Genomic DNA, 24,901 nt, shown 5'->3' on the forward strand with positions numbered 1-24,901 from the left:
GCAACATCATACATTCAAAGGTGTGAATTATTGATAATTTGGTATGTGGAGTTTAACGTCTCAAAACCACCGTATGATTATGAGAGACGCCGTAGTGGAGGGCTTGGGAAGTTTTGACTACCAGGGGTTCTTAACGTCCACCCAAATCTGAGCATGCGGGCTTACAGCATTTTCGTCTCCATCGAAAATGCATCCACTGCAGCCGGGATTCAATCCCGCAACCTGCGGGTATGCAGCCGAGTACCTTAGCCACTAAACCACCGTGGCGGGGCCTTAGGAATACGAAATCGCCATGGCGTTCAACTCTTGAAGTCGAAGCTTAGAGTAGTTTGTACCACATACCTTTAACTTGCAAGCTAATTATGTAGAGGATTCAGGTCGTTGCATTAACGACAGGTGGCACGAGCATTCGAATAAAGTTAAAATCAGTCAGGCGGCTAGTTAGCCAATCATTTCAGAGATTGCATATGTTAAAAAGTGCATAGAAATTGTAATAAGTAGAATAGAAGCGACGCTCTTTATTATAGAATCACATAATATCTCAAAACTGTAAAAGAGGTGCGCCAGTGAGGCTTCCATAGCATTGCCAGTCAAAGAAATTGCCTTTTAGAGTGGGTGTACACGTGTTAGATGGTGATCTTCAAGACATGCGCTTTCTACACGTCTAGTAAAAAAATGGTCACTGTTCTCCAAATTAGGCTGTTAAAGTTTGCGCCTTGTGTGTTACATCGTCTCTCGTTGTGTCCGATTCTTTAATGCTCAATAGTATACCCACATTGGCAAATCAACATCCTCAAATAGCAACCTCGCTGACGAGCATATTGCAGGAGTCGCAGTTGAGCCACATACAATCGGCATGATTGTAAGCGGCTACTTAAACGCTCGCAAAGCTTACAAGTGGGCGTTTTGAAAAGTTCTCCACTAGAAAGCCTTAAAGCCGATTATAACTGGTACTTTTGAAAAATACGTAAAGCTTAATCGACAACTTTGACAGGCACGAGAAAACAAAAAATTGTCTTGTTGTCTCCCTTCATGCTCCATTCCACGTTGGCGTCCACCTGCGCAGAAGGAGCTTTGGGTTAATATGAATGATATTTATAAATTTATGTAGATGTTAACACAAATTGGCCTATTTGCGTTCTTTATTCCTATTACCTATGAAACCAGCTGATTCTTTTGTTATTTATTCAGTTTTAGGAGATACCCGCTATGTTATCAGTAACTTCACAAATCGCATTTTGCTCCATTTTCCAATACGAGTGCTTTCCTTTCCCTTGGTACTATTATTGGGTCTCTCCCGTACCTTCGCATGGTTGTCCTATGAAATACATGGCCTCTCATTCCATGTAGCTTTATCTCTACAAATCCTATGTTACATGAAATGCATTTTCTTTCGCAATTTGCTTCAGCAACACGAAAAGGCTGGTCACACATTGTTGATTTTTTTGTCACCTTGGTGTGGGCATGGATGAGATACGTTATTTTTACCCCTTCCTGAAGCGTCCCCGCTCACTCGGTTGGTTGAAATAAAGCGGTGCCTGCACTCTATAAAAAGTGACTTTTGTTTATGTGTCTTTACCATAAATGTCTTACAAATGAAAGTATTCAATCTCTCTGACACACTTGAAGTCGTGACGCGTTGCACCTGAAGAGTAAGAATTTCCAAGCAAAGTAACCTGACCTTGTATGAAAACTATCACGATGTTATACCAACATTTTTGTGCATTTTTATTTGAACTGTTAAGAGGCCACCTAGCCTCATCACTAGATATAATAGGAGCTCTTATGCTATGTTAATCACTATTTTAATCAAGCTTGCATGGCTTCTTAGGTGCTGTACAGGTGAGTATAAGATCGTTTGCTCACTACATTGAGATCCCTTTGTCAGTCATTGCCTTCTTATTTTTCACCTGTATATCTTGCTTACCTCTTGATTATTGCAATGCCTGGTTTCCGTGTTACTTCTTTACTGGTGCACTACTTATTTCTGCTTACTTCATTTTTCAAACATTGCACCTTACAATATCGCCTTACATTTGGCTATAGCCACCCATAGTGGCAAACCTGGTATACCAGGTTTGTCACTAATGAAATGTCGTTCATCTCACCAGTTAGAAATTTTCGTAGTTCTATAGACAATTGCAGGAAACCTCCTTACAGTTGTTTGTTTTTTTACGTCCTTGTCATTTGTACGAGCTCACCTAGTTTCTGTCTTTCACGTTATCTATAGAGTTCTTTCACTGCTTTTAAAAACAGCGCCATTGAGGTTTGGTTCACAAAGGTTTTTCGGTATATTAGTTGATGTATGAACAATGTGGCAAAACAGTACACCGTGCTGTCCCGTATACATAAGACACATTGCTTTCCTGTATATTCTGCGTGCCGTCCTCTGGCTTGTTTCACCAAATTGGGGTTCATTCATTACGTTTGTGTTTTATTCAGCAATGTTTTAGAGCTCGTTTTCCTTGCTAAAAACAATATTATTGAGATATAACGGACAAAGAAAGTGAGACAGGTTTATTTACGGAAAGTCAGCCTGCTCTAGCCCGCTACTCTGCAATGACGGAGGGGAAAAGGGAAGAGAAAGAGTAATGGATGACAATGGTGAGAAAGAGATGTAAGTATATACAATCCTTTCCAGCTGAGAAAACTGTCATACCAGCTGGACTATAACAGACAATCATGCCAAGAAAAGAAGAGGGAATGGTATTTCAAGTAAAGGGTACGAAAAAATAAATTTCCGTTTGCAGGGACCGAACCTGCAACCTTTGAGTAACGCGTCCGATGCTCTACTAACTGAGCTACCATGGCGGCTATCCCGCGGTCTTCTTTAAAAGGCATATATGTGCATTAAACGCGAGGGCATCAGTCAGAGGCACCAGTAGCCATGTGGGCGAAAGGGAAACACTCTTTTTCTGCCTGTGTGGCGTCACGTAGCAAGTGATTTTAATACGAACTGGCAGCTTAAAAATAATCCCTTGCATACAACCAAAAAGCACCAAGTCTGCTAGAACGAGACCCTCAGTATGAATGAAGAAAAAGGTACGTTTGAGAGCTCGTTTTCTTTGTTAGGCGCAATAATACTGAGATCTAACAGACAGTCATGCCAAGGAAAGTATAGCGGATGTTATTCGATGTAAATGTAATGCGAATCTGAAGAAATAAAACGTGGATGAAAAACTCGCTCGTAATATTATCACGTAATAACTCGTAAAATGATCGCGTGCTACGGGACGGCAAACAGGCAGAAAAAGACTGTTCTACACCCGCAGTCATGGCTACTGGCGCCACTGACTGACGCTCCTGCGTTTAAACCACATATACAGCCCATTAGGCGAATGGGGGGATAAGTCAGTTGATAGAGCATCCAATGAGTTATTCTGAAGTTGCAGGTTTGGTCTCTGCCCACGGCAAGTTATCTTCGTTTACTTCTCTTTCTTCACATGTAAAACAAAATTACTTTTAATAACGCGACTTTTCTTTAACTTGACATGATTGTCTGCTAGATCTTATTATTATTGTGCTCAGAATTGTTTGAATATTCCTTTATTGATAAGAATATAAAATCATTAGACGAAAAATTGGCTACATGCGAAAGAACATCTCCTACTAAATAAAAGCTGCATTACCAGCTGTAAAACAAATTAAAAATGCTTCTCTTCAGTTAGCAACATTACCCCTTTATTACTTTGAATGAAATGGTGTAGTAATATTGCACCACTGCATTTATAGTTCAATACTACAACACATGTTCATTTCATTTCTCATGACCTATTTTCTGAACAACTTGGCGTGCTTTCTGAATGGTGACTTTAACAGGTAGCCTAAGGCTTAAACTGACGTGGGCTTGACATTTCAAGGTTATTGCTGTAAATGAAAAGGCCTCTCACCTCCATGTAGTTTTTCATGAAGTCAGAAAGCACTCATGAAATTATTACATGATATGTTTTGATGAAGTGTGGCCAACTGAGAAAACATTAAAAGCTTGAACTTTTTTCCAGCTGCGTTATGGAAGACTAGCAAATCACTAGATAACGTCATATTTTTGGAACTATTTTCCATTCAGTAGCTCACCTATTTAGCAACCAACGCATGAACTGAAAAGATCAAAATGAGCGAACAGCCGCCGAATATGTGCTCTTGTTTTACCCTAGCGTCACTGCACCAAAAATACGTCATACCGATGGAAAACTTGAGAGGACGTTGAGCGTGGACTGTAGCGTGTACGACTTGCCGACCTCCAGTGGGCACGTGAGGCCGCTGTTCTTGCAGGCGTTCTTGCGGAAGCCAGGGAACGGCAACCACACTTTGTTGCTGAGCTCGCCTCGAAGCTTCATTTCCAGTTTTTGGAAGCTCTCGGCTGTACACGAGCGAAAAGAAGGCGTTAGATATTTATTTCAGCACACGGGCGTCTCAGTCTTCTACCAAAGCAACGACAAACTATTCTGAATGCGTTAGGCTGTTCTCGCTTCACAAAAATTTGAAAACAAAGTTTTGACTACCCGGGAAGTTTTAACGTCTGCTGATGTCATATGGTACATCGTCCTCTTGCAGATCGATTCCATTTTAGATGTGCCCACAGCAGCCCGTATCGATCTCACGTCTTACGGATCAACCGCCGAGCACCGTAACCACTGTAGCTTAGCTGTGGCAAAATATCTGAAAAAAGTATCTCTCAGGTATTTAACTGACAGAACTATCTCTCTGGTACTCTATTAAAAAGCGGTCTTCCTTGCACCACGCTGATGCCTCGAATAAATAAATTAATTTGTACATTGTATTGTTAAACTGTAGTGTAGGTCATTCATCAAGCACTCAGAAATTACAGCCATAATGTGCGATTTCAGTTTTGAATATTCGTAGACAGTTGCCTACGAAACTAAGAAACTTCTTCATGAAATTGTTTCCCATAATGTCCAGAGATATTGAGAGAACAATGGAGTGACCAAAAGAACATAGAAATAAATGTAGACCTCGCCTAGTGATTACAGTAAAGACCGCCTCTTTATGTAGGAAGAAAGAACGAAATTACACTGCATTGATAACCACACTGAAACTATCATTTATATATATATTATTATTATTATTATTATTATTATTATTATTATTATTATTAATAATAATAATATTGTGCCGCAATAACATTAAGTAAGTTCAAAGGTTAAAGTCATTGAACTTGAGTTTCATTATCCCACAATCATTAGCGGAGGCCGGTTTTTTTATCTGTCAAAGCTACGGTGGGTTGTTCGCGTGAAGAACTTAAGTTTCCCGTCAAAGAGTTGATTAACTTGACTTTCTTTATTATTATAACAGAAGATGCGTTTATGTTAAGATGGCTGCCGTCACAGAAAAAAAATTCTGAAGGAGTCGAGAAAATATTGTTATTTTTCGTTTTTTCAGGAATTTCGACGCATTTGTTCAAGAACCCGGTATATTGCTGTACACGCAGGATCTTTCTGTGGAACCCCACAATGGTGGTCCAGTGGCTAAGGTATACTCGGCTACTGACTCGTAGGTTGCGGGATGGAATCTTGGCTGCAGCGGGTGCATTTCCGTTGGAGGCGGAAATGCTGTAGGCCCGTGTGCTCAGATTTGGGTGCACGTTAATGAACCCCAGGTGGTCGATATTTACGGAGCCCTTCAATACGGCGTCTCTAATAATCATATCGTGCTTTTGAAATGTTAAACACCAAATATCAATCAATGAGCTGCTTTCAGTGAACGCGTTTACGCAGTTCTTTGCATACAAGGAACCAGGCAAACTTCTAAAGGTTTCTAGAACAGCCCAGCAGGTTGAATGCGGTTGAAAGACAAATAAACCTACAAGTGACCATATATATGCGAATTCTTAAAGGTCGGACAAGCTTCACACCAGAGTTGAAACACTTTTGATGATGTGATTTTATTTCTGAATAAAACAAAAATATTTAGGACATGAGGCAGCCGCATGGGATGCGTCTATCGTATCCGAGTAGACCGAGAACACGAAGAGCCGTCAAAATGCTTAATATGAACGCTTCGCAACAAGACCTTAACCGGCTTGGACTAACAGTATAGCGTTGCAAATATATCTGCATATGTTCACGGTAGTTTACGACAGCTTATGTTTAGCTTGATTTGACTGATCGACTGCTCTTTCGCTTATGTCTGACCATCTTCGCTCACTATCGACAGCCCCCAGCTATATGTTAATCGTCGCAAAGATATCTGTAAACACTTCGCGGCTCTGGCGTCAGTGTATACATGTCGCAGTCCAGGTCAGGCTGCGTGACGCTCGTGTTAAGCGTGATGAAGCATGCGCGTATAACGAAATACAGAGAAATGAATCCGTTTCGTCCCAAGGTCGAAATAATCGATGCGATGACAACTAAGTGGGATGCTATATTGTAGTATGGCTATAACAGTTACCTTCCTTGGGTTGTACCATACGTATACCCCGGCAATGCCTTAGTGTAGGGCAATAAGACCGCTCCAAGGTGAGAAACGGTTTTCGTGCAGTGACTCATCTGAACATGAAGTGGTGGCGCAGCTCCCCACCTCTTCCAGCGCTACTTCATGCCCCTTCAAGATATGCTTGGCGTTTCCTCTCTGCTACAGGAGCAATGGAAGGCAGCCCTTGCACATGCGATGCTGTTATTGCATGCGCTCTCTGTGCGATGGAATGGGCGGTTCGTTTCTTCCCAGCTTCAGCCGCATTAATTTCAAGCGCTCGCATGCTTCCCCTCACAAGAACAACATACGATGCCGGAGGCGATTTTGTCGGTTTGTACTTTAAATGGTACATGGCGGTGACGATGACGGCAAAAACTCATCAAGAGTGTCTTCACAATTTAGATCGCTGTTAAATATTTATGTTTCCTTAGATGACTAGGCTGTGAAAAAAAGCTCAACTAATGGGAAATTCGGGCATCTGTGAAGAACGGGTGTTTCCCGCAGCAACACGTCAATTGCGGTGAGACGACAAGCGGTGAGACAGCATCCAGTGCCAATCGCAGACAGCATATACCACGGAAACAATAACAGTGCTTCTCCTAAGCCGACGCACTGTCTTATGTACACTCGTAGAATTACAGGTGGTGTTGTCTCTCATGGTGAGCATGCATTCTCGGTAGATTTTCCAGCGACAAAGTGCCGTCTTACTTGCCACTTGGTTTACCAAGAGGGTCAATGGCAGGACACACCTTCAAATCAAGGCTACGATGGCACACTACGCTTTAAGACTGGTGCATGAAGACGCGCAAAGCCAGAACCCATAAGGTGCACTGTACCTAAAACGAATCATCATCTGCTTGAGTACGTTCACCGCAAGGCAAAGGCTTGTCCCATGACCCAACAATCAAAGCGGTCATGGGGTTTCTGCTGGCACGTTCTACCTGCGAACTTTTAATATTATTGGGCCACATAACTTTTGCTCTTCCCCTCGTGAGTTCACCTCCTTTGGGAATCTAGCAAATTATCCTGAATGAACAGTGGCTAACCTGCCTACGCGCCACTTGTCTGGCGCATGTTCATTCCTTCTTCTTGATTTCAACTATGATATCCTGAACCCTGGTTTGATCCCTGACGCACTCTCCTGCATTGTCTCTTAAGGTTACACATATCATTTTCCTTTCCATCGCTTGCTGCATCGCTCTCACTTTAAGCTGAACCCCCTTTAAGCTGAACCCTCCGTTAATAAGTACCGGTAAGAAGCAGCTGTAGTATACCTGACTCTTCAGGGTTAGTGGCACACTACCATTCATGATTTGAGAATGTTAGAATGTCTGCCAAATGTAATCCACGCCACCCTGATTCTTCTAGTTATTTAACTCTCATGGTTTGGCTCCGCGGTTACTACCTGTCCTAAGTAGACACATTTCTTTAGTACTTCCAACGTCTCTCCACTTATCGGAAACTGCTGTTACCTTCCGAGACTGTTGCACATTATGTTTTATGCATATAAAATTTCAGACCTACTCGTCTGTTTTCCATGTCAGGTTTGGTAATCAAGAGCTGTGATTCGTCCCCTCAGTTAATAACCAAGTCGATATTATCAGTGAATTGCAGGTGAATGAAATACTCTCCATTAACTCTGATTCCTAACTCTTTTTAATCTAGGGCCCTGAAAGCGTTCTGTCAACATGCGGTGAATAGTATGGGAGAGATAGCGTCTCCCTGCCATACACCCTTGATTCTGTCGCTTTCTTTATGGAGAACTATGGTTGCTATAGATCTGCTGTAGATTCCTTTCAGTATGTTTATGTAGTGTTCGTCGATGCGCTGATTTCGTGTTTCCTGCATTACTGCTGGTGTCTCGACAGAGCGAAACATGGTGAGTAGGGTGAATAGTATTGAAAAATAGTTTCTCCCTGCCATACACCCTTCTTTATTGGGATTCTGTCGCTTTCTTTATGGAGAACTATGGTTGCTGTGGATCCAGTGTAGATCGCTATCTGTAGGTTTATGTAGTGTTAGTCGTTGAACCAAGCCAAACGCTTTCCCGTAATCTATGAATGCTATGTATAAGGATTTGTTGCATTTCGCGCATTTTTGTATTACCTGATTAGTAGTATGAATATGGTCTAGAGGGGAGTAGCCGGTACAGAATCCTGCTTGGTGCTTTGGTTGACTAAACTCTAACGTCGTCCAAATTATGGTAGATACAGTATGAACGCGATCGCGTTAAAGAGCTTGTTTCGCAGAAATTAGGGTGTTGGCGTCGGCGTCGCCGCCGTTAATTGTGAACGAAAACTCATCATATTACGCGCGACCAAAAAGTCGAGAACGATGCAAATAAAATAAATAAATGATCCAAACCCAGTAGCAAGGCGGAGACCAAACCAGGGTTCTTGGAGTGCTAGTAAAGATTGAACACGGTTCGTCTGCTTGTCAAGCGGATGTTCCACCACATGGTCACACCTCTGCTTGTGAGAACAGAGAAAAGAACTTCCTCTGCTTGGAAAGGCACTGAAACTAGCTTCCATGCTTCACAAACGCGCGCGTGCTGTATATATAGGCTTCACAATGCAACATGAAATATCACAGTAATAATGCATTGTCAAGCGTCCATTGCCAACGGGCGTTAGAATATATGATTATTGTAATGGCCCTGTGGTTGAAAGCTGGTACACCACTACAAAAGGCAACCACGCGACTTCACATGATCCCTTAAGGCCACGTAGTTAATGCACAGCAAATTCGAACAGGTTTCTTGCACTAAGAGTTGGAAGTACGCACTGTGAACTGGATGTCGCAATCTCGTTCAACTCCTAAAAGCGAAGGTTTAGGGTCCCCTTATTTTTCGCAAATAGTTTGTAGAGAACGGACATTAAGCTGATCGGCCTGTAAATTTGCAAGTCCTTGAAGCCTTCTTTATTATACATTAAGATTGATGTTGGCATTATTTCAAGGTTCTGATACGCTCTCCGTCAAGGGACATTTTGTACACAAGGTTCCAGTTTTTCTAACACATTTTTTCCGTTATCTTTCAGCAGGTTCATTGCCACCTTATCCTCACCGGTGGCTTTGCCCTTTTTATTTCTTCGAGGGCTTTCATTACTTTTTCTGTCGTTACCGGTAGGATGTCGAATTTCTCTGTGCTATCACCGCTTCTTACAATAACATCCTGGTTGTTTCGATTGGTTCATATGTGGGATTAACGTCCCAAAAACACCCTATATTTCCGAGAAATGCTGTAGTGAAGGGCTCCGGAATTTTCAACCACCTGGGGTTCTTCACCCAAATCAGAGCACATAGACCTACAGCATTTTCACCTTCATCAAAAATGCCGCCGCCGCTGCCGGGGTTTACTGCCACGTCCGGCGGGTCAGCAGCTGAGTACCTTAGCCGCTAGATCACTGTGGCAGAGCATCCAGGTTGTTTCGGCTTCTGTACAGCTCTCTTTTGAAATCTGGCGCACTGTCAACTAACCTATTCATGTTGATTATGAATTGCCTTTTTTGTCTCTTAATGTATATATCCAATTTTTGCTTTGCACAAGTTTGCCTTTCTCTATTTTAGGCTTTTGCCACTTTTTTACAGTTGGCTCGATTCTCTCTATGTTCTGATGTCGCCTACCTTAAGCCTATTGAATGATTTCGAAAGGTCCACTAGCTATATTTTGTCGGTTGCAATTCAGGCTGTCATGGTTGGTCGTCTTTTAATCAGATTTTTCGTCTCCTGGGATACTTCGTCAGTATCCTGCCAGTGACTGTGCCTTCAATTTACGTTGAACACTATTCCTTAATACTAGTCAGATTATCTTTGTTAGTGTCAGTGCTAATGTTGGTTACGTCACGTAGAACCGCGGATCCATTCTGAAGCGAAACTCTGAAATTCTGTACTTTCTTTCTCATAGATGGCTAATTATTTAGCTCCTTGCGTATCAGTTCATGTCTTTGATTTTTTAAATCTAGAAGAATTTGAACATTTGCCATTCTATGGCCACTGCATTGGATCTTGCCAACTACTTCTACATTCTGTACAATGCCTGGGTGAGTACACATAATGTAGTCTATTTCGTTTTTAGTTTCGCCATTAAGACTACGCCACATCCGCTTACGGTTAGCCCATTTTCTTTAGAAAGTATTCAAGAATGTAAATTGTTACGTTTTGTCAACTATACTAATAACTCCCCTCCAGAATTTATAGAGCCCATGCCATATTCCCCCAATGCATGATCTCCGGACCGTGTCTTGCCTACTTTGTCACTAAAGTCGCCCATCTCTATATTATACTATGTCTTTATTAATTACTGACTGTACGTTTTCGTAAAAAGTAACAAAGTAGTTATTATACCGAGTTACTGAAAGCTTTCTGGGGTCACGAAGCCCTAGTGCCCCAGCGTGGATGACAAAGACGATACAAACCAGCGACAAAGTCCACTTGAAGCTTGAGTGGCTTGCCCTTTTTGAAATGGCAGGGCAGCTGAGGGCAGGGTTCAATCCTGATCTGCGAGAACTCGCCCCCTGCAGGTAAAAGATGCCATGGAAACATATTTTCAATACCACACGATATAACGTACACTGTGACCTTCAACAAGTGAGCTACTTCATGGCGTCACTGAGGCAGGAAAGAGATTTTTGCGCTTATTCATTAACTTCGACGTCTGACTCTTAGTGCGAAAGTAACGGTGGTGAATTGGGCACCTGCGCGCGTATGAAAGAAATAATTATTTTTTTCTCGATGAAAACCACGAACAAGCTTGAAAGAAAGAAAGAGGAGAGAGATAGGCATTTAAGGGTGTTCATGCAGAGATGTTAACCGCTTGGTATAACCAGTCTGCTACCCTACACTGGGGAAAGGAATGGGGGATATTTGAACGTTAAAGATACAAAGAAAGAGGCAGAGAAGGAGCTGGATGAAATAGAAACACAACGTCACACTCATTGGTTATTTTGTGGTGTGCAATATAACTATTATAGTGCAGGTACTTTCCATAATGCTTGTATTTCCAGTGCGTGTTCTGTGGACGCAACATTTCCTGGAACGTCGTTGTCAACTGACGTCCGCGCGACGTCTTTCATGTTATTTTTGGCTGTCACCAGCTTGTTGCAGTAGTACCAGTAATGAATATTCTTTGAGTTGGCTCGCGCTAAGTTTATACGGACGTTTCAAGTTTTGGTTGCTGAGTGGACGCCCAAACGGAAGTCGCATCCCGTGACAACCGCAACAGATCGAAAATGGGGCGTGATCAAATCAGGTTCCACACTAGCATAGCCTACAGGAAAGAAGTGTACACTGAAGAGCTCGCGTTTACATTAATAATGGAAACTAATACCCAAATATGCCAAGGAGAATATAGAGGTTTTTAAAAGAAGTAATTGTAATTTAATTGCAAAAAAGTGGATGAAAAGGCGACATGCCGTGGGGGCAGGGACCGAAACCTGGATCTGCGAATAGCGTGCTACCAACTGAGCTACTACGGTGGACTACCCCTTCCCCCCATGCTACACTTTATGGGGTATATATGTCAATCAAACATTAGAACGGCAGTTCACACTGCCTGTAGACATAATGGTGAGTGGGGAACACTTTTTTACTGCCTGTTTGGCGTCAAGTAGCTTATATAGCCTCAAAATTAGACCTTCCCCTCCCCAAGAATTTTGAGCACGGCAGAGTCTTATGAAGGGACCCACTACGGCTCTGTTGACAAACTTCCGTCATGGAAGTGATGTTGAAAATATATACTGAGACGGCAAAGCGAATAATTGGCAGATTTCACGTTTAGTAAGAATCTATGATATGCGAAGCGCGAATGAGGAAGGTTGGTATGTCACTTTAAATTCAGCACACTGTTGGGAGGCGGACGTAAATAATGCCGTACGTGACTTCCAATCATGATTACCAAGTCTCAACGTGTGATTTACCTCCACCGTCTATTCACGCCACCTGATACCAAATTCGGTATATGTGGAGCTAGTGAAATGGCGGCGAGTGCTCTATAAGCATAGCATGTAGTCATGTTTTACATGACACGCATAGCAATATTTCTATGTTTGGACACGTCATTTACCTTCGTCGTCCGTTCACGTCACGTAATACTAAATTTGGTATACGTGGAGCTAGCGAAACGGCCGCATGCACGCTATCAGGGTAGCTTGCAGTCATGTATTACATGACACGCATATCATCATTATCACGGTTAGACGTGTCATTTACCTTCGTCGTCTATTCACGTCACGTGATACCAAGATCGGTAGAGAACCATTCCATGTTTGTAAACACAGGTAAGCCGATGTCGACATTATGGGTAAAATTATAGCGACGTTCGCATGTAACTTCCGCCATAAGCGCTGGGGGCTACGATGTGCGCCAAACAAACAAAACTAAGTTGTGAGACGCGACTCACATCCAACTACAACGCAGTTCGTCGGCATACCGTTTTTTTCTTCTCGTTGATTGACTGATAACACCACATGCACCATTAAAACCCAGCAGAAACTGCGGTAGGCAGAGCGTCTTTTGCCTACCAAGACAGCGCCACCGCATTTTCGTGACGTAAGTCCGGTGGAATTTGTCTGTACGTTGAGCTGGTGAAACAGCCTCGAGCACGCTGTGAGAGTAGCATTTAGTCATGGTTTACATCACACGCATGTCAAATTCATCTTGTTTAGACATGTCATTTACCTTTGTTGTCATTCCACCCCACGTGAGCTAGTGAAAAGGCTGTGAGCGCGCTATGAGTGTAGCATTGTCATTTCTACATGATACAAATATCATGTTTATCATGTTCAGACGTGTCATTTATCTTCATCTTCCCTTCACGTCACGTAATACCAAAGTTGGTACATGTGGAGCTAGCGAAACGGCCGAGTGCGCGCTATCAGGGTAGCATGTAGTCATGTTTTACATGATATGCATATCATGATTATTTTGTTTGGGGGTGTCATTTACCTTCGTCGTCTATTCAAGCCACGTAACACCAAATTTCAAATTATTATTATTATTATTATTATTATTATTATTATTATTATTATTATTATTATTATTATTATTATTATTATTATTATTATTATTATTTTGATTATATCGCCGTCCAATTATGCAGGACTATATAGTCCCGTACCATGAGGCTCCCAGCCGGGATGCATGCTTGTTCTGCTCCTGCCCGGTTTTCGGTAAGCAGCAGTTTTTTAGCTATAAAAGTTGCTCAAAGCGTGTTCTCCTAAAGTGAACTGATGAAGAGCTGCAACTTGGAAAGTCTGGATCTCGCTCCTTTTGCTGCAAATTGTGTGAACCAAGCTATGCTAGCCTTAAGCCTAGCGAAGACGAAGTTGTGGCTTGCTGCGTTCAGGAAGGCAGCTCAGAACCCGGTTCTTTCTGCACGTGTGCCGCTGCGGGTGGCAACATCGCCGGCAACATCGCAGCCCGGACACCAGTGCTGCTGACATCACAAAACATATTGCTTCATTGTATCTCTCTTTCATCTTTTTCCGGCGCCTTCAAACTAAATTTTAGACATATTCTTTTTACTTCGAGGTTGACAAGCTAACTCTACAGGCCTTGAATGACCCTTGCATGCGGCTTCAGAGACGCCTCTACAAGCCTTTTGGTGGGTGCTGAACAACTACAAGCTTCATCCCTCTGAGCTAGTGCCAAGTGTAGAATCAGCGTGTAACGTGGAAATTCTCTACCAGATTGCTCGTGCTCCACGTACCAAGACAAACGAGTTTTTCGCTGATGTTCTTTCGTCTTATTTTCCTGTTATTTTTATTTCTGAAACTTGGCTGTACCTTGAAATTCTCTCATCTGGCTTTTCGCCCTGACCTTCACCACCTTCCGCAGCGATCGCAATTTCAGTGCAATCAAACAGGAAGGTGGTGGCACGCTGATTGCCATTGATAAGTCAGTGAAACCTGTTAGACGGAAAGATCTGAAACCTTTCGAAATATCTCTCTGGTGAAATATCGGCCTGGAACGCCAAGAAATAAAGGTTGATGGGATGATCCGATATAGCAACCAACATTTCCCTAGCTTAATTCATGATATCATGTCTTCCATTGAGCATGTGATTTCGTCTCATAGTGGGCACAAAATTATTGCTCTTGGTGACTTCAATGTGCGTAGAATAGACTGCAGCACGCTTGCCTTTTCTGATCCCTTCATCGAGAAAAAGTGCAGCCTGCTCCTATATATTCTGGTGTTTGATTCTCTACTGCAAATTAACACAATTGTCACTTGCAAAAACAACGTCTTGGATTTCTGTCCTTCAAACAATAAACCCGTTGAAGTTTCACGCTCTGGATTCTCTTTTCTTCATCCTCACAATTTTCCGCCCACAACCTAAAGTAAGATTATCTGCATGTGCCAAGAATGCAAGCTACAGCAGACATTTCAAGAAATCTCCAAGATTCACTCTCAAGAGAGGGGGCTACATAGGCTTTTATTATTACTTGTCAGCCGTTGATTGGTTCCAACTTACTGGGAAACCTGATGTTTATGGACAAGTTGAGCAGTTTAAGGAGCTTGTATTGAACAGCATGTGTTAGTCTATACCATAATATGCACCTAAACATCGTAAATACCTCCACTGGTTTTCCCCTGAAATTATAAGTGCACTGAAGCATACATATTGCGCGCTCAAGAAGGCTAAGTATTCTCTATTCAGCAAGTAGAAGGAAGAGTGCAGATTTTCTCAGCTCTCTCTAAACGCCTATGTAAACAGGAGCACAGTTTACATATTGCATTATTAGAAAAACATCTTTCTGGCAGACCAGCTGAGTTTTGGAAGCATGTAAGCAAACGGTGTACCATATGTGGGGAGTCCTACAGGCTAATGAATTCGGACGGTGTCGAAGTGCATGCCGTCGCTAAGTGTTTTCAATCGTTCTTCATCCATTTATAAGGCACCAGACTCTAGGACTCAGATAGTAGAACAGCCCAAGGCAGTTCGCACATCTAGTGGTATATCGCTGAATGAAACGCTCATCTGATTATGCAATAAGTGCTTCAAACCGTCCTCATCGTCTGACCCAGATGGCATCCCTTCCCCCATACTAAAGGCTTTTGGTAGTATGTTTGCCCCAGTACTGACTAAAATATTTGACAATTGTCTGAACTCTTCCACATTTTACAGCATGTAGAAAACTGTCGTGTTTTTCCAGCATTTAGGTAGGGCAGAAAAACTGATGTTCCTAATATCGCCCAATTTCTTTACTGTGTGGCAAGTCAAAGATCCTTGAGCTGGCTCTTCACAATTTATATATGTTAAATCGAATTATTCATTGATTTATAATCAACAGAAGTTTCTCTCTGGACGCTCAACTACCGAAAATCTGGCTAGTTTTATGACGCAAATTTTTTTATTTTTCAGAGAGGACAGGTTCATGTGGTACATTGTGATCTGTACAAACCTTTTGACTTAGTCAACCACTGACTCTTTTCGTTTAAACTTGCAAACTTTGATGTTTATTCATCTATTGTGAATCTCCTGCACAGCTGTATCCATAATATATCTTTTTATGTGGCCGCAATTGGCCAAACATCTTCCATGTACAATCTTACTAGTGAAGTAGTTTTAGAATTAGGCCCACTATTATTTTTAATTTACACTGACATTCGTTTTGCAATCCGTTAAATTCATTCAGTTAATGACTGTCGCTTGCTGCAGTCAGGTTTGTTTTTCTCCGGATGGTGGGATAACAATAACTTTTTTCTGAATATCTAAAATACCAAGTTCATGAGTATATCTAGCAAAAAATTGATCTTGTTCTTTCCATACTCTGTCAATACCATGTTCTTAAGTAACGTATATGAAGTTAATGATTTTGGTGTTCTTTTTGATAGCATGTAAAACTTTTCTCCTCACACTAAACGTGCTCTTATGCATGATATTCGTTCTCTCAGGTGCGTTTGTACAATCTCCCAAGAATTCAGTTCTTCCACAGCCTTCCACAAATTTTACACTGTAGTATGTCTTCCTCAACATGAAGATACATCTGTGATCTTGAATGACATTGCAAAATCTGCAGTGACATTATTTAGGGGGCCTAGAGAACAATAATAAGCTTATACAACCATCATTTTGCTGGAAGTAAATCTGGATCTCGTTCTAGTGCTGCCAGATTGTTATCATTGTCGTCACTACACTGCCAAAAAAATCGCGCTGACCTAATATTTTCTTACGTACTAGTGCATGGAATGATATCCTACAGTTTACTTTCTAGTTGGGTAAATTTTCAGATTTCCCGTGATTCGCTCACAGAGAATCAACAATTTCACGTACCTGTCAACTTTTTTCAACACTCTACTGCTCACAAAATACGAAGTCTCTATAATGTTAACTTCAATAGTCCTGATGTTTTTTTACAGTCCACTCTCAATGTTTTTGCGTCAGCTCTTCACTGTATTGAAATAGTTTTTCCCATGTACAGAGTCTTCTCTTGCCCGTGTTTCAGGAAGGTTGCAATATATTTGTGGCCATTGCCCTTTATTTTTCACTTTTGTTTCTGATGCACACATAGACTTTTTATTCTTCCCATTTATGGCTGATTTTTGCTGCATGTCTTCACTGTTCAATTATTTTTAAAGATTTTCTGTATGGTATTGTTGTTTTATTCTTTTATTTTGCTGCGTAGCTGCATAAAGCCCTTATGGTTGTCCCAGGGTACGTTAAAGAAGTTACCTACAACATATTATTATTATTAGCATAAGTACTAGTATTAGTCACAGATCCACAAAGCCTGTGGAGCTCCCGCAGACTCACTCATGAATTATTTTTTGCGCAGCGGACTCACTCGGACTCACGAAAATTTTTTTGAGGTGGGCACACTCCGACTCGAGGCTCGAACTTTGTCAGATTAACTTCAAGTGAATCGATCGTGAGTCTTATAAACATATAAGTAGCTTCCTAGACAGTAGTGTCAATGCTCTTTCAAACCGAAATCTTACATAATCAGAGCTCTTCTTGACACCTTTTGATCTAGTACCTTAGAATACGAGTTATGAGTGACTAAAAACCAGTAGAGACATTTGTGTGGAAAGATATGACAACAAAAGATATATTTATCTAAAATTTCTCTAGAAAAGTTGAAAGGGGAAGGTCAAACTCCCACCCAAAAAAATTAGGTAATTTACGCCGCGGTTCAATAAATATTTAAATGGCACATAAGTCAGCTTGATTATATTTAGGAACCTAGGAAATGCTGATAGTAATGCTAGAAATCAGCAAAGAAGAGCCTGGTAGTGGTGTAGTAGTTTTAGTAGGAGTAGTTGTAGTGGTAATATTGATAATCACTCATTAGCGTACATACGTGCTTATAAAATGACATGAAATAGAGGAAGTCAGTAGGGAATTTTCGAATAGGGGCCCCTAAGTTTTTTGCGCACGCACGCTTTGGGTCAAGCAGAAGCGAAGAGCTTTTCAATAAGGTTTATGGCGCTTTGAACAATCACGCAATTATCGGCCACTCGAGTACTGGCCGAGAGTAGTCACTTCAGTTGGTGCCATCGCGTTTGTGTTAGAAAAAGCTTTTGAGGCAAGCTTTGGATTTGCCGCTTATTTCGAGAAATAGTGCCCCCAACGCAAACCCCAAACTTGGTTTGGGTTTTGCGCATGCGCAGTGGCCTCAACGCCATTTCATTGGGGTCCCAAAAGTATTCAAAACCTGCCTAGTATGGTCAAGCCAGTGTAGAGACTCAAAAGTTTGCTTGATACCTCTGTGGGGCCAATACTTCAGGTTTGACGAAACATCGATGATTAGAGCAGAACTTCAAGAATCAATAATTTGTAGTAGTTTCATATCTTCAAAGTATGCTACATTTTCGCGCAGTAGTAGTTAGAGAAGCTCCTGGTATTAGCCTGGTCTTTGAAGTCCTAACGCACTTCAAAGTTCTGCTTTGACTAAGCAATTCCCAACCAATTCTCATGCAATATAACATCAGACAGACAGACAGACGGATGGACGGACGAACGGACGGACGGACAGACAGACAGACAGACAGACAGACAGACAGACAAACAGACAAACAGACAGACAGACAGATAGATAGATAGATAGATAGATAGATAGATAGATAGATAGATAAATAGATAGATAGATAGATAGATAGATAGATAGATAAATAGATAGATAGATAGATAGATAGATAGATAGATAGACGGACAGACGGACGGACGGACAGACAGACAGACAGAGAGATTAATAGATAGATAGATAGATAGATAGATAGATAGATAGATAGATAGATAGATAGATAGACAGATAGACAGACAGATAGATAGATAGATAGATAGATAGATAGATAGATAGATAGATAGATAGATAGATAGATACATAGAAATAGTGTGAGCCCTGGTTGAGCTGGCACAGATTTATCACAGTATTTAGCCCGTGGAAAACAGGCACGGAGAACAGTGTCACCCAGGCTTCAAAAGGCGGCTACAAGATATGTTGTCCGCGTTCCGTTTTCTGAGAAAAACCGAATATAGAGGGTCTGGGCAACCATTCACGCCAAAGTATCCGCAAATGAAGGAAAATAATAATGTGATGTACGTGAACCATCAAAAGAAGTTTGTTGACTCTGATTCAGGGGTCGTGCACCGGTGTGTCACTATCGTGTTGTGCTTCGTATATTAGGAAAACTGGGCACTGCCTGAATGTTATCTAAGAGAACATCGCATCTCTTTGAAAGGCACGCCTTACCCGCACATAGCTATGCAGTTCAAATATTTTAACGGCTCTTCACCGCTCTTTTATGCTCCGGAGGTTTTGTTTTAGCCCTAGCACCAAATGACTAAGGAACTAGTTAAGGTAGCCATGATAAAGGAGGTGATTGACGCATGTGTCAGCCAGCTCTCATCACAGTGGCCGGAGGGGCCGATTTATAGAGCACCTTCAGCAGTCATCAATTCAATTGGTTCTTGTTCAATACGTCTCACATAGTCACTTTTCCTGCGTTTCAAAACAGGGCGCTAAATATGACAGTGCCTCATGGCTTATATTTTATATTTCGCGGGCTTTCTGTACAGCGCGAGAAAAAATGACTACGTGAGGTGCATCGTACAAGAAACCATTCAATAAGTGGCTGCTATAGGTGCTCTGCAACTCTGTTTTCATACTTTGAATTTTACGCCAGTATCTAAAAAGCTGGGTTTTAACATGAATAGTAAGTTCTTTAGGGTGAAAATGAATATAGCCACATTAAGGTAGTAGGAAGAACATGCGTTTGGTTCGACTCTGTTTCGATGCACCCTCCATTTTTGCAGTCTCTGCTAAAGCTAAAAGGGACAGTAATAACTATGTATATGTGGCTACTCAGACAGTGTGAAGACATCAGGTTAATAAACGTGTACATACCTTGCCACCTGTAATTGTATGTTTCACAATCCTCGTACTGTATAAAAGCGCATATTACGCTACTGCGGCAACGACGTTGAGCGTTGATAAAAATATTATGATCATAAGAGTGTACTACTACACAACTCGGTATTGCATAAAAAGGTTTTTGGTTAAGACAGCACTAAATATGTATTTTCTCAAGACAAATTTTAAATTACTTTATTAATGTGGCATATACATATATACGAAAAGGTTACCTTATCGGAAAAATTGCCGTGGTGTGTACGCGAAAAGATGGTGGATAGAGTGAAAATATTTTTGGGTATGCTGGAAATGATGGTGCTTATAGTGGACAGTGGTGAGTGACATGGTATACGTTATATGGGCAAGGTGGTATAGATGCTGGAGAGTGGTGAAGAATAGCAGACAAATAGTTGCCAGTGTTCGGAGACTGTACCCGCCATTGGCGAATACGGGAAAGCACAGAGGAAATGGTGGGCGCAAAAAATGATAGTATACCACGCTGAGCCATATTGGAAAAGGTGCGCCAAACCGTCTTATTGCCATTTAAATCACTTCCGGTAGCGTTAGAATTGACATTTTTACAGGCATTCTCATAATATTTGCCTTCTCATAATATTTGAAGGTTGTGTATAGGGGTTGATTGTACTGTACGCATTTCTCTATCACCTGATTGAGAGTATGAATATTGTACATTGTAGAGCAGCCTGTACGAAATCCTGCTTGTTCTTTTGATTGATTGAATTCTAATGTTATCCTAATTTTATTAGCCATTCGTTTTGTAAATATTTTGTTCAGAATTGACAATAGGCTGATCAGCCTCTAACTTTTCAAATCCTTGAAGTCTCCTTTCTTATTAATTTAAATTCTGTTGGCGTTTTTCGAAGATTTGGTACTCTTCTTGTCAAGAGGCAATTCGTATATAAGGTGGCGAGTTTTTCTCACACAATGTCTCCGCCATTCTTTAGCAGGTCCGTTGTCACGTTATCCAAATCACCAGCTTTACCATTTCCCATTGCTTTTAGAGTTTTTATTATTTACCCTGTCGTTACTGGTAGGATGGCAAATTCATCTGGGCTAGTATTGCTTCTTACGGTATCATCCTGGTTGCTTTGGTGTCTGTTCAGCTCTATATGAACTCCTTTGCCACCTTGACTATACCATCAAAATTGATTGTAACTTTGCTCTCAATGCCCTTTAGAGCATTCATTCGATTTTTGCCTGTGCACGAGCGTGCCCTCGCAGCTTTCACGTTTTTTCACCTTTTACCGCATGTTCCATTCTCTCCATGTTATACCTTCATATGTCGGCTACCTTACGTCTATTGATTAACTACGAAAGCTCTGATAGCTCTATTTTGTCTGTTGCATTTCGGGTTTTCGTGGTTTGTCATCTCTTAATGAGATTTTTCGTCTCCTGGGACAGTTTGCCCGGGTCCTGTCTAGTGACTGCACCTCCAACTGCTCTTGAAAAATCGGGGATCATACTAGATAGATTTCCGTTCATTGTGTGAAGAATAATGTCTGTTACCTCGTTTAGAGCCACGAATTTATCATGAAGCAATACTCTGAATTCTTGTTCTGTCCCTCTCAACGCTATCCAATTAGTTGACTTCTCGCGTATAGGTTTATGCCTGTGCTTTCTTTAGGTGTAGTCAAATTCGAGCTCTTACAATTTTAAGGTCACTGCATCGAGTTTCACCAACTACATCTGCATCCTTTATGGCCGGTTATGCACACGGAATAAAGTATATTTCAATTTTAGTTTCACCATTTGGGCTCAAGCACGTCCACTTATGGTTTGCCCGTTCTCTGTAGAGGGTATTATATATCCGTATTTTATTGCGTTCTGCAAACTCAACTAATAACTCCCTTCTGGTATTCCTAAAGCCTATGCCAATCTCCCCCACTGCATGGTCTCCGGCCCGTTTCTTGCCGACTTTGGCATTAAAGTCACCCATTATTATATAGATACGCTGTCGTTACTTTATTGATTGCTGACTCTAAGTCTTCGTAGAAGCATTGAACCAAATGATCATCATGGCTCGAAGCGTCCCGCACATTTTGTTACGACACTTCCCATGTAATTGCCACATGTAATTACGATACTTGCCACCCTCCCACTGAAGCGATAGTATTCCTCTATGTTGTCAGTGATATTCCTGTGGATAAGGAACCGCACCCCTAGTTCCCTTCTGCGAACTAATTCACGGCAGTATTAATGTGTCTGCTTTTCAGCACTGTATTAGCCTCATTTTTCCTTACTTCGCTGAGCCCTACAACATCCCCAATACAACTTCTTATTCCTTGAACAGCAAAGCTGGAGATAGCGTTATAGCCTTAAACGTACCGATTAAGCAATAATGAACACTCTTTATGATATCCTTTTTGTCCGCAAATAACTACATATGCTGTAAATGACGGTGATATATGCAGAATCCGCTCATGAATGATGACAAAATGTTGAAGGTGGGATTCGGAGAATGGTGGGGGGCAAGGAGCAGCGGCAGTGCAGCTTGCCGGTTTGGTATCCCCCTTGGTAGGCTTCAGGCATCGTTCACTGAGGATTTCATTTGCCGCTGCAATGTAAGAAACTTTAGGCTGTGGTATTGTTATGTGTTTTTTTCTTCTTGCTCGGTTAGCGCTAGCGGATCATGTGTTTATTTAGCAGGGGAAGGTTGGTCACCTACTCAATTCTAACCTTCTCATGATGTTAACGATATTTCGTTCAAGAGCTATGATCAAGCTAACTCTGGCGGCCTGTAACGAAGACAAGTAATTGTCCCGGCACGAAACGCTGACACTGTTTCGTTTACGGCAGCTTGCAAAAATAATAATAACCCCGCTAATAATTGACAATATGTAGTGTTTTGTAGTGCATATACACTGCACAATGAAATACAGGTTTCAGTATTACGAAAAACACTTGAAACACACACATGAAGATATGAAAGCACATGCTTCATGTGTATGTTTATTTCTGCGTTTTAATGTGTGGTCTACACTCCGCATAAACAAGCGGGCTGTTACTATAAACCAACTAACCCGACAACATCCCGTACCTTGAACAAGGAATCACTACATGTAATTTGTTGTGCGAAAAGGTTAGTCTATGCAAGCCACATTGCTATGCTCATTACTTGAACAAAGCATTTTCTTTTTTAAAAACTATCTTTGAGTATTTTTCAGGTTGCTTAGAGAAATTTATCTCTTCGTGGTTAATTCAGTCAAAGCTACCAAGGGAATACTGTTATGCGGTGGAAAAGGTTTTCTGGAGATTTTGCTTGTATATGCAAAGGAGTAAGAACAACACCAAGAAATGTAGAAATGTGAATATCGTTATTCACTGAGTTGAACTGTTTGCTGCTCAGTGCAAACAGAGTATTATTGCCTGTTTTGCCTGACATCTCATTTGAACACAAGATAAAAAAATCGTTTTGTGTACTATACTTAAGTGCTTTGTGTAACAGGAAGATACGCTTTCAGTCGTGAAAGAAAGAGCATAAAAAGAGAAATAGTTCGCTGACAGATAATCCCGTCACCTCGGTAATTGCCACATACCTTGTACACAGCAGACTTTGTACCCACATTAGCTAGCGTCCACATTCTTGCCGCTGGAACTACTTTCCATTATTCGTTCATTATCCACCTACTAGTAATCTAGTATAAGGGCAGTTAGTAGTTTCCACCATGCCCATCATCCGTGTTGTTCAAATGGGGTACTCTCAACGCGTATGTAAAAAAATCAATAGGCAAGCAAGAAACAAATACGCTGGTGGTAATGTTGTCAAACCAATACTATTCACAGTTCCCACAATTGAATTTCTATATTTCCTGACCGATCTATGTAATCAACAATGATCCAGTTTTCGAACTAACTTGTGGGTAACGTAATTGTGCCTTCCTAATCAGTATCGGAAAGGTACATTGATATCTCTGATTTGTGCCGTTGAGCATCTCTGTACTTAAAAGAAGTTTGAAAAGGTTGTTATAGGAAAGTGACAGAACAGGTGTTCCAAAACAAACTTTCGTGCCATGCTCCATGCCCTTGGAAGCAAGTAATCATTGCAGGTTCATTCGAGCAAACACGCAGACTTCCCGCTGGAATGTTTCAGCGGCTACGGGTAGCCTTGACAATTGCTCGTGGTCAACAAAAAGTTAACACTGAACTATTTCAGGAAGCCCGCTGCTATGGAGACGCAAAAACGCAAGCAGGAAAGCATGCTGACCCTGCAAAACTAATCTAAATGAAGACATCCTCTTCTCCCCTTCTCTTTCAATTAATGGCAAATATCCGCGTTTATCCGATAATCGAAAAAAAGAGAAAGAAAGAGAAAGCTGGCCGGAAGCTGAGTGTGTAAGTGGTTAAATTTCAAATGTGAAGAGACCCTAAGAAACGCGACAGCACCGAACGCTATTTCCTCACGTTAATGAGCACCAATCAAGCTGGTCAGTCTCTGCGTTGAATAATCGGGTGCGTCTTCACGCTAAAAGGGCTCTTGCTTGTAGCTTCTGAGAGCAGGAAACCGCGACGCTCGCGTACTTACACCGATATATACGTTTGGTCTATGCGTACGCACCGCATTTTTGGTGTTCCACGACGTCGAATACGGCCGACGTGAGGTCAGCTGAAGCAGCGAGCACCAGCAGGACAGCGAAAATCCAGCGTCCGTCAGCCATCGCGACTCGTCTGTTTCTAAACCCGCGTCGTCGTCCTTCAGTGACGGCAACGGCCAGCACTCCTAAAACGAGGGGAGCCGTCGGACTGGCGTCGCTACAACGACAAGGCGATTATCGGCCGTTGGACGACGCGCAGGCAAGAAATACTGGGGGGAAAAGCAAAAGCAGTAACTCGAGAATAGAATAAAAACAAAAAAGTCGAGACTAGTGTTCGCTCAGGTGACGGTCTACTGCGCGTGCGCCGAACGCCAGCGAGCGTTAGAACCAGTTTGCGATTCGATGTCTATCGCCTGCCCCGAAGGTTCTCTGCTTTTCTTAGCGCATCGTCTGTCCGAGCTGAATCAGCCACTCCCCCCTCCTCTTCCTCCTGTTCTTTTGTGTGTTTGCCATTTTATTTTTATTCATCAGTGCTGTCGTTCTACTCTTTCGACTTTTCAGCTT

General features: G+C 41.7%; 1 protein-coding gene across 1 annotated transcript; it reads right to left on the reverse strand.

Annotated features, from left to right (window-relative positions):
- Positions 1 to 494: 494 nt before the first annotated feature.
- Positions 495 to 24,642, reverse strand: LOC119161156 (NPC intracellular cholesterol transporter 2). Its single transcript, XM_037413508.2, has 4 exons — positions 24,361 to 24,642; positions 10,848 to 10,946; positions 4,182 to 4,360; positions 495 to 1,058 (listed from the first exon to the last, which is right to left on the reverse strand). Exons 1-4 carry the CDS (start codon positions 24,458 to 24,460, stop codon positions 975 to 977), a joined length of 462 nt encoding a protein of 153 aa, XP_037269405.2. The 5' UTR covers positions 24,461 to 24,642; the 3' UTR covers positions 495 to 974.
- Between the last annotated feature and the right edge of the window lie 259 nt (positions 24,643 to 24,901).

Source organism: Rhipicephalus microplus, chromosome X, assembly GCF_043290135.1.
Source record: "Rhipicephalus microplus isolate Deutch F79 chromosome X, USDA_Rmic, whole genome shotgun sequence".
Lineage (NCBI taxonomy): Eukaryota > Metazoa > Arthropoda > Arachnida > Ixodida > Ixodidae > Rhipicephalus > Rhipicephalus microplus.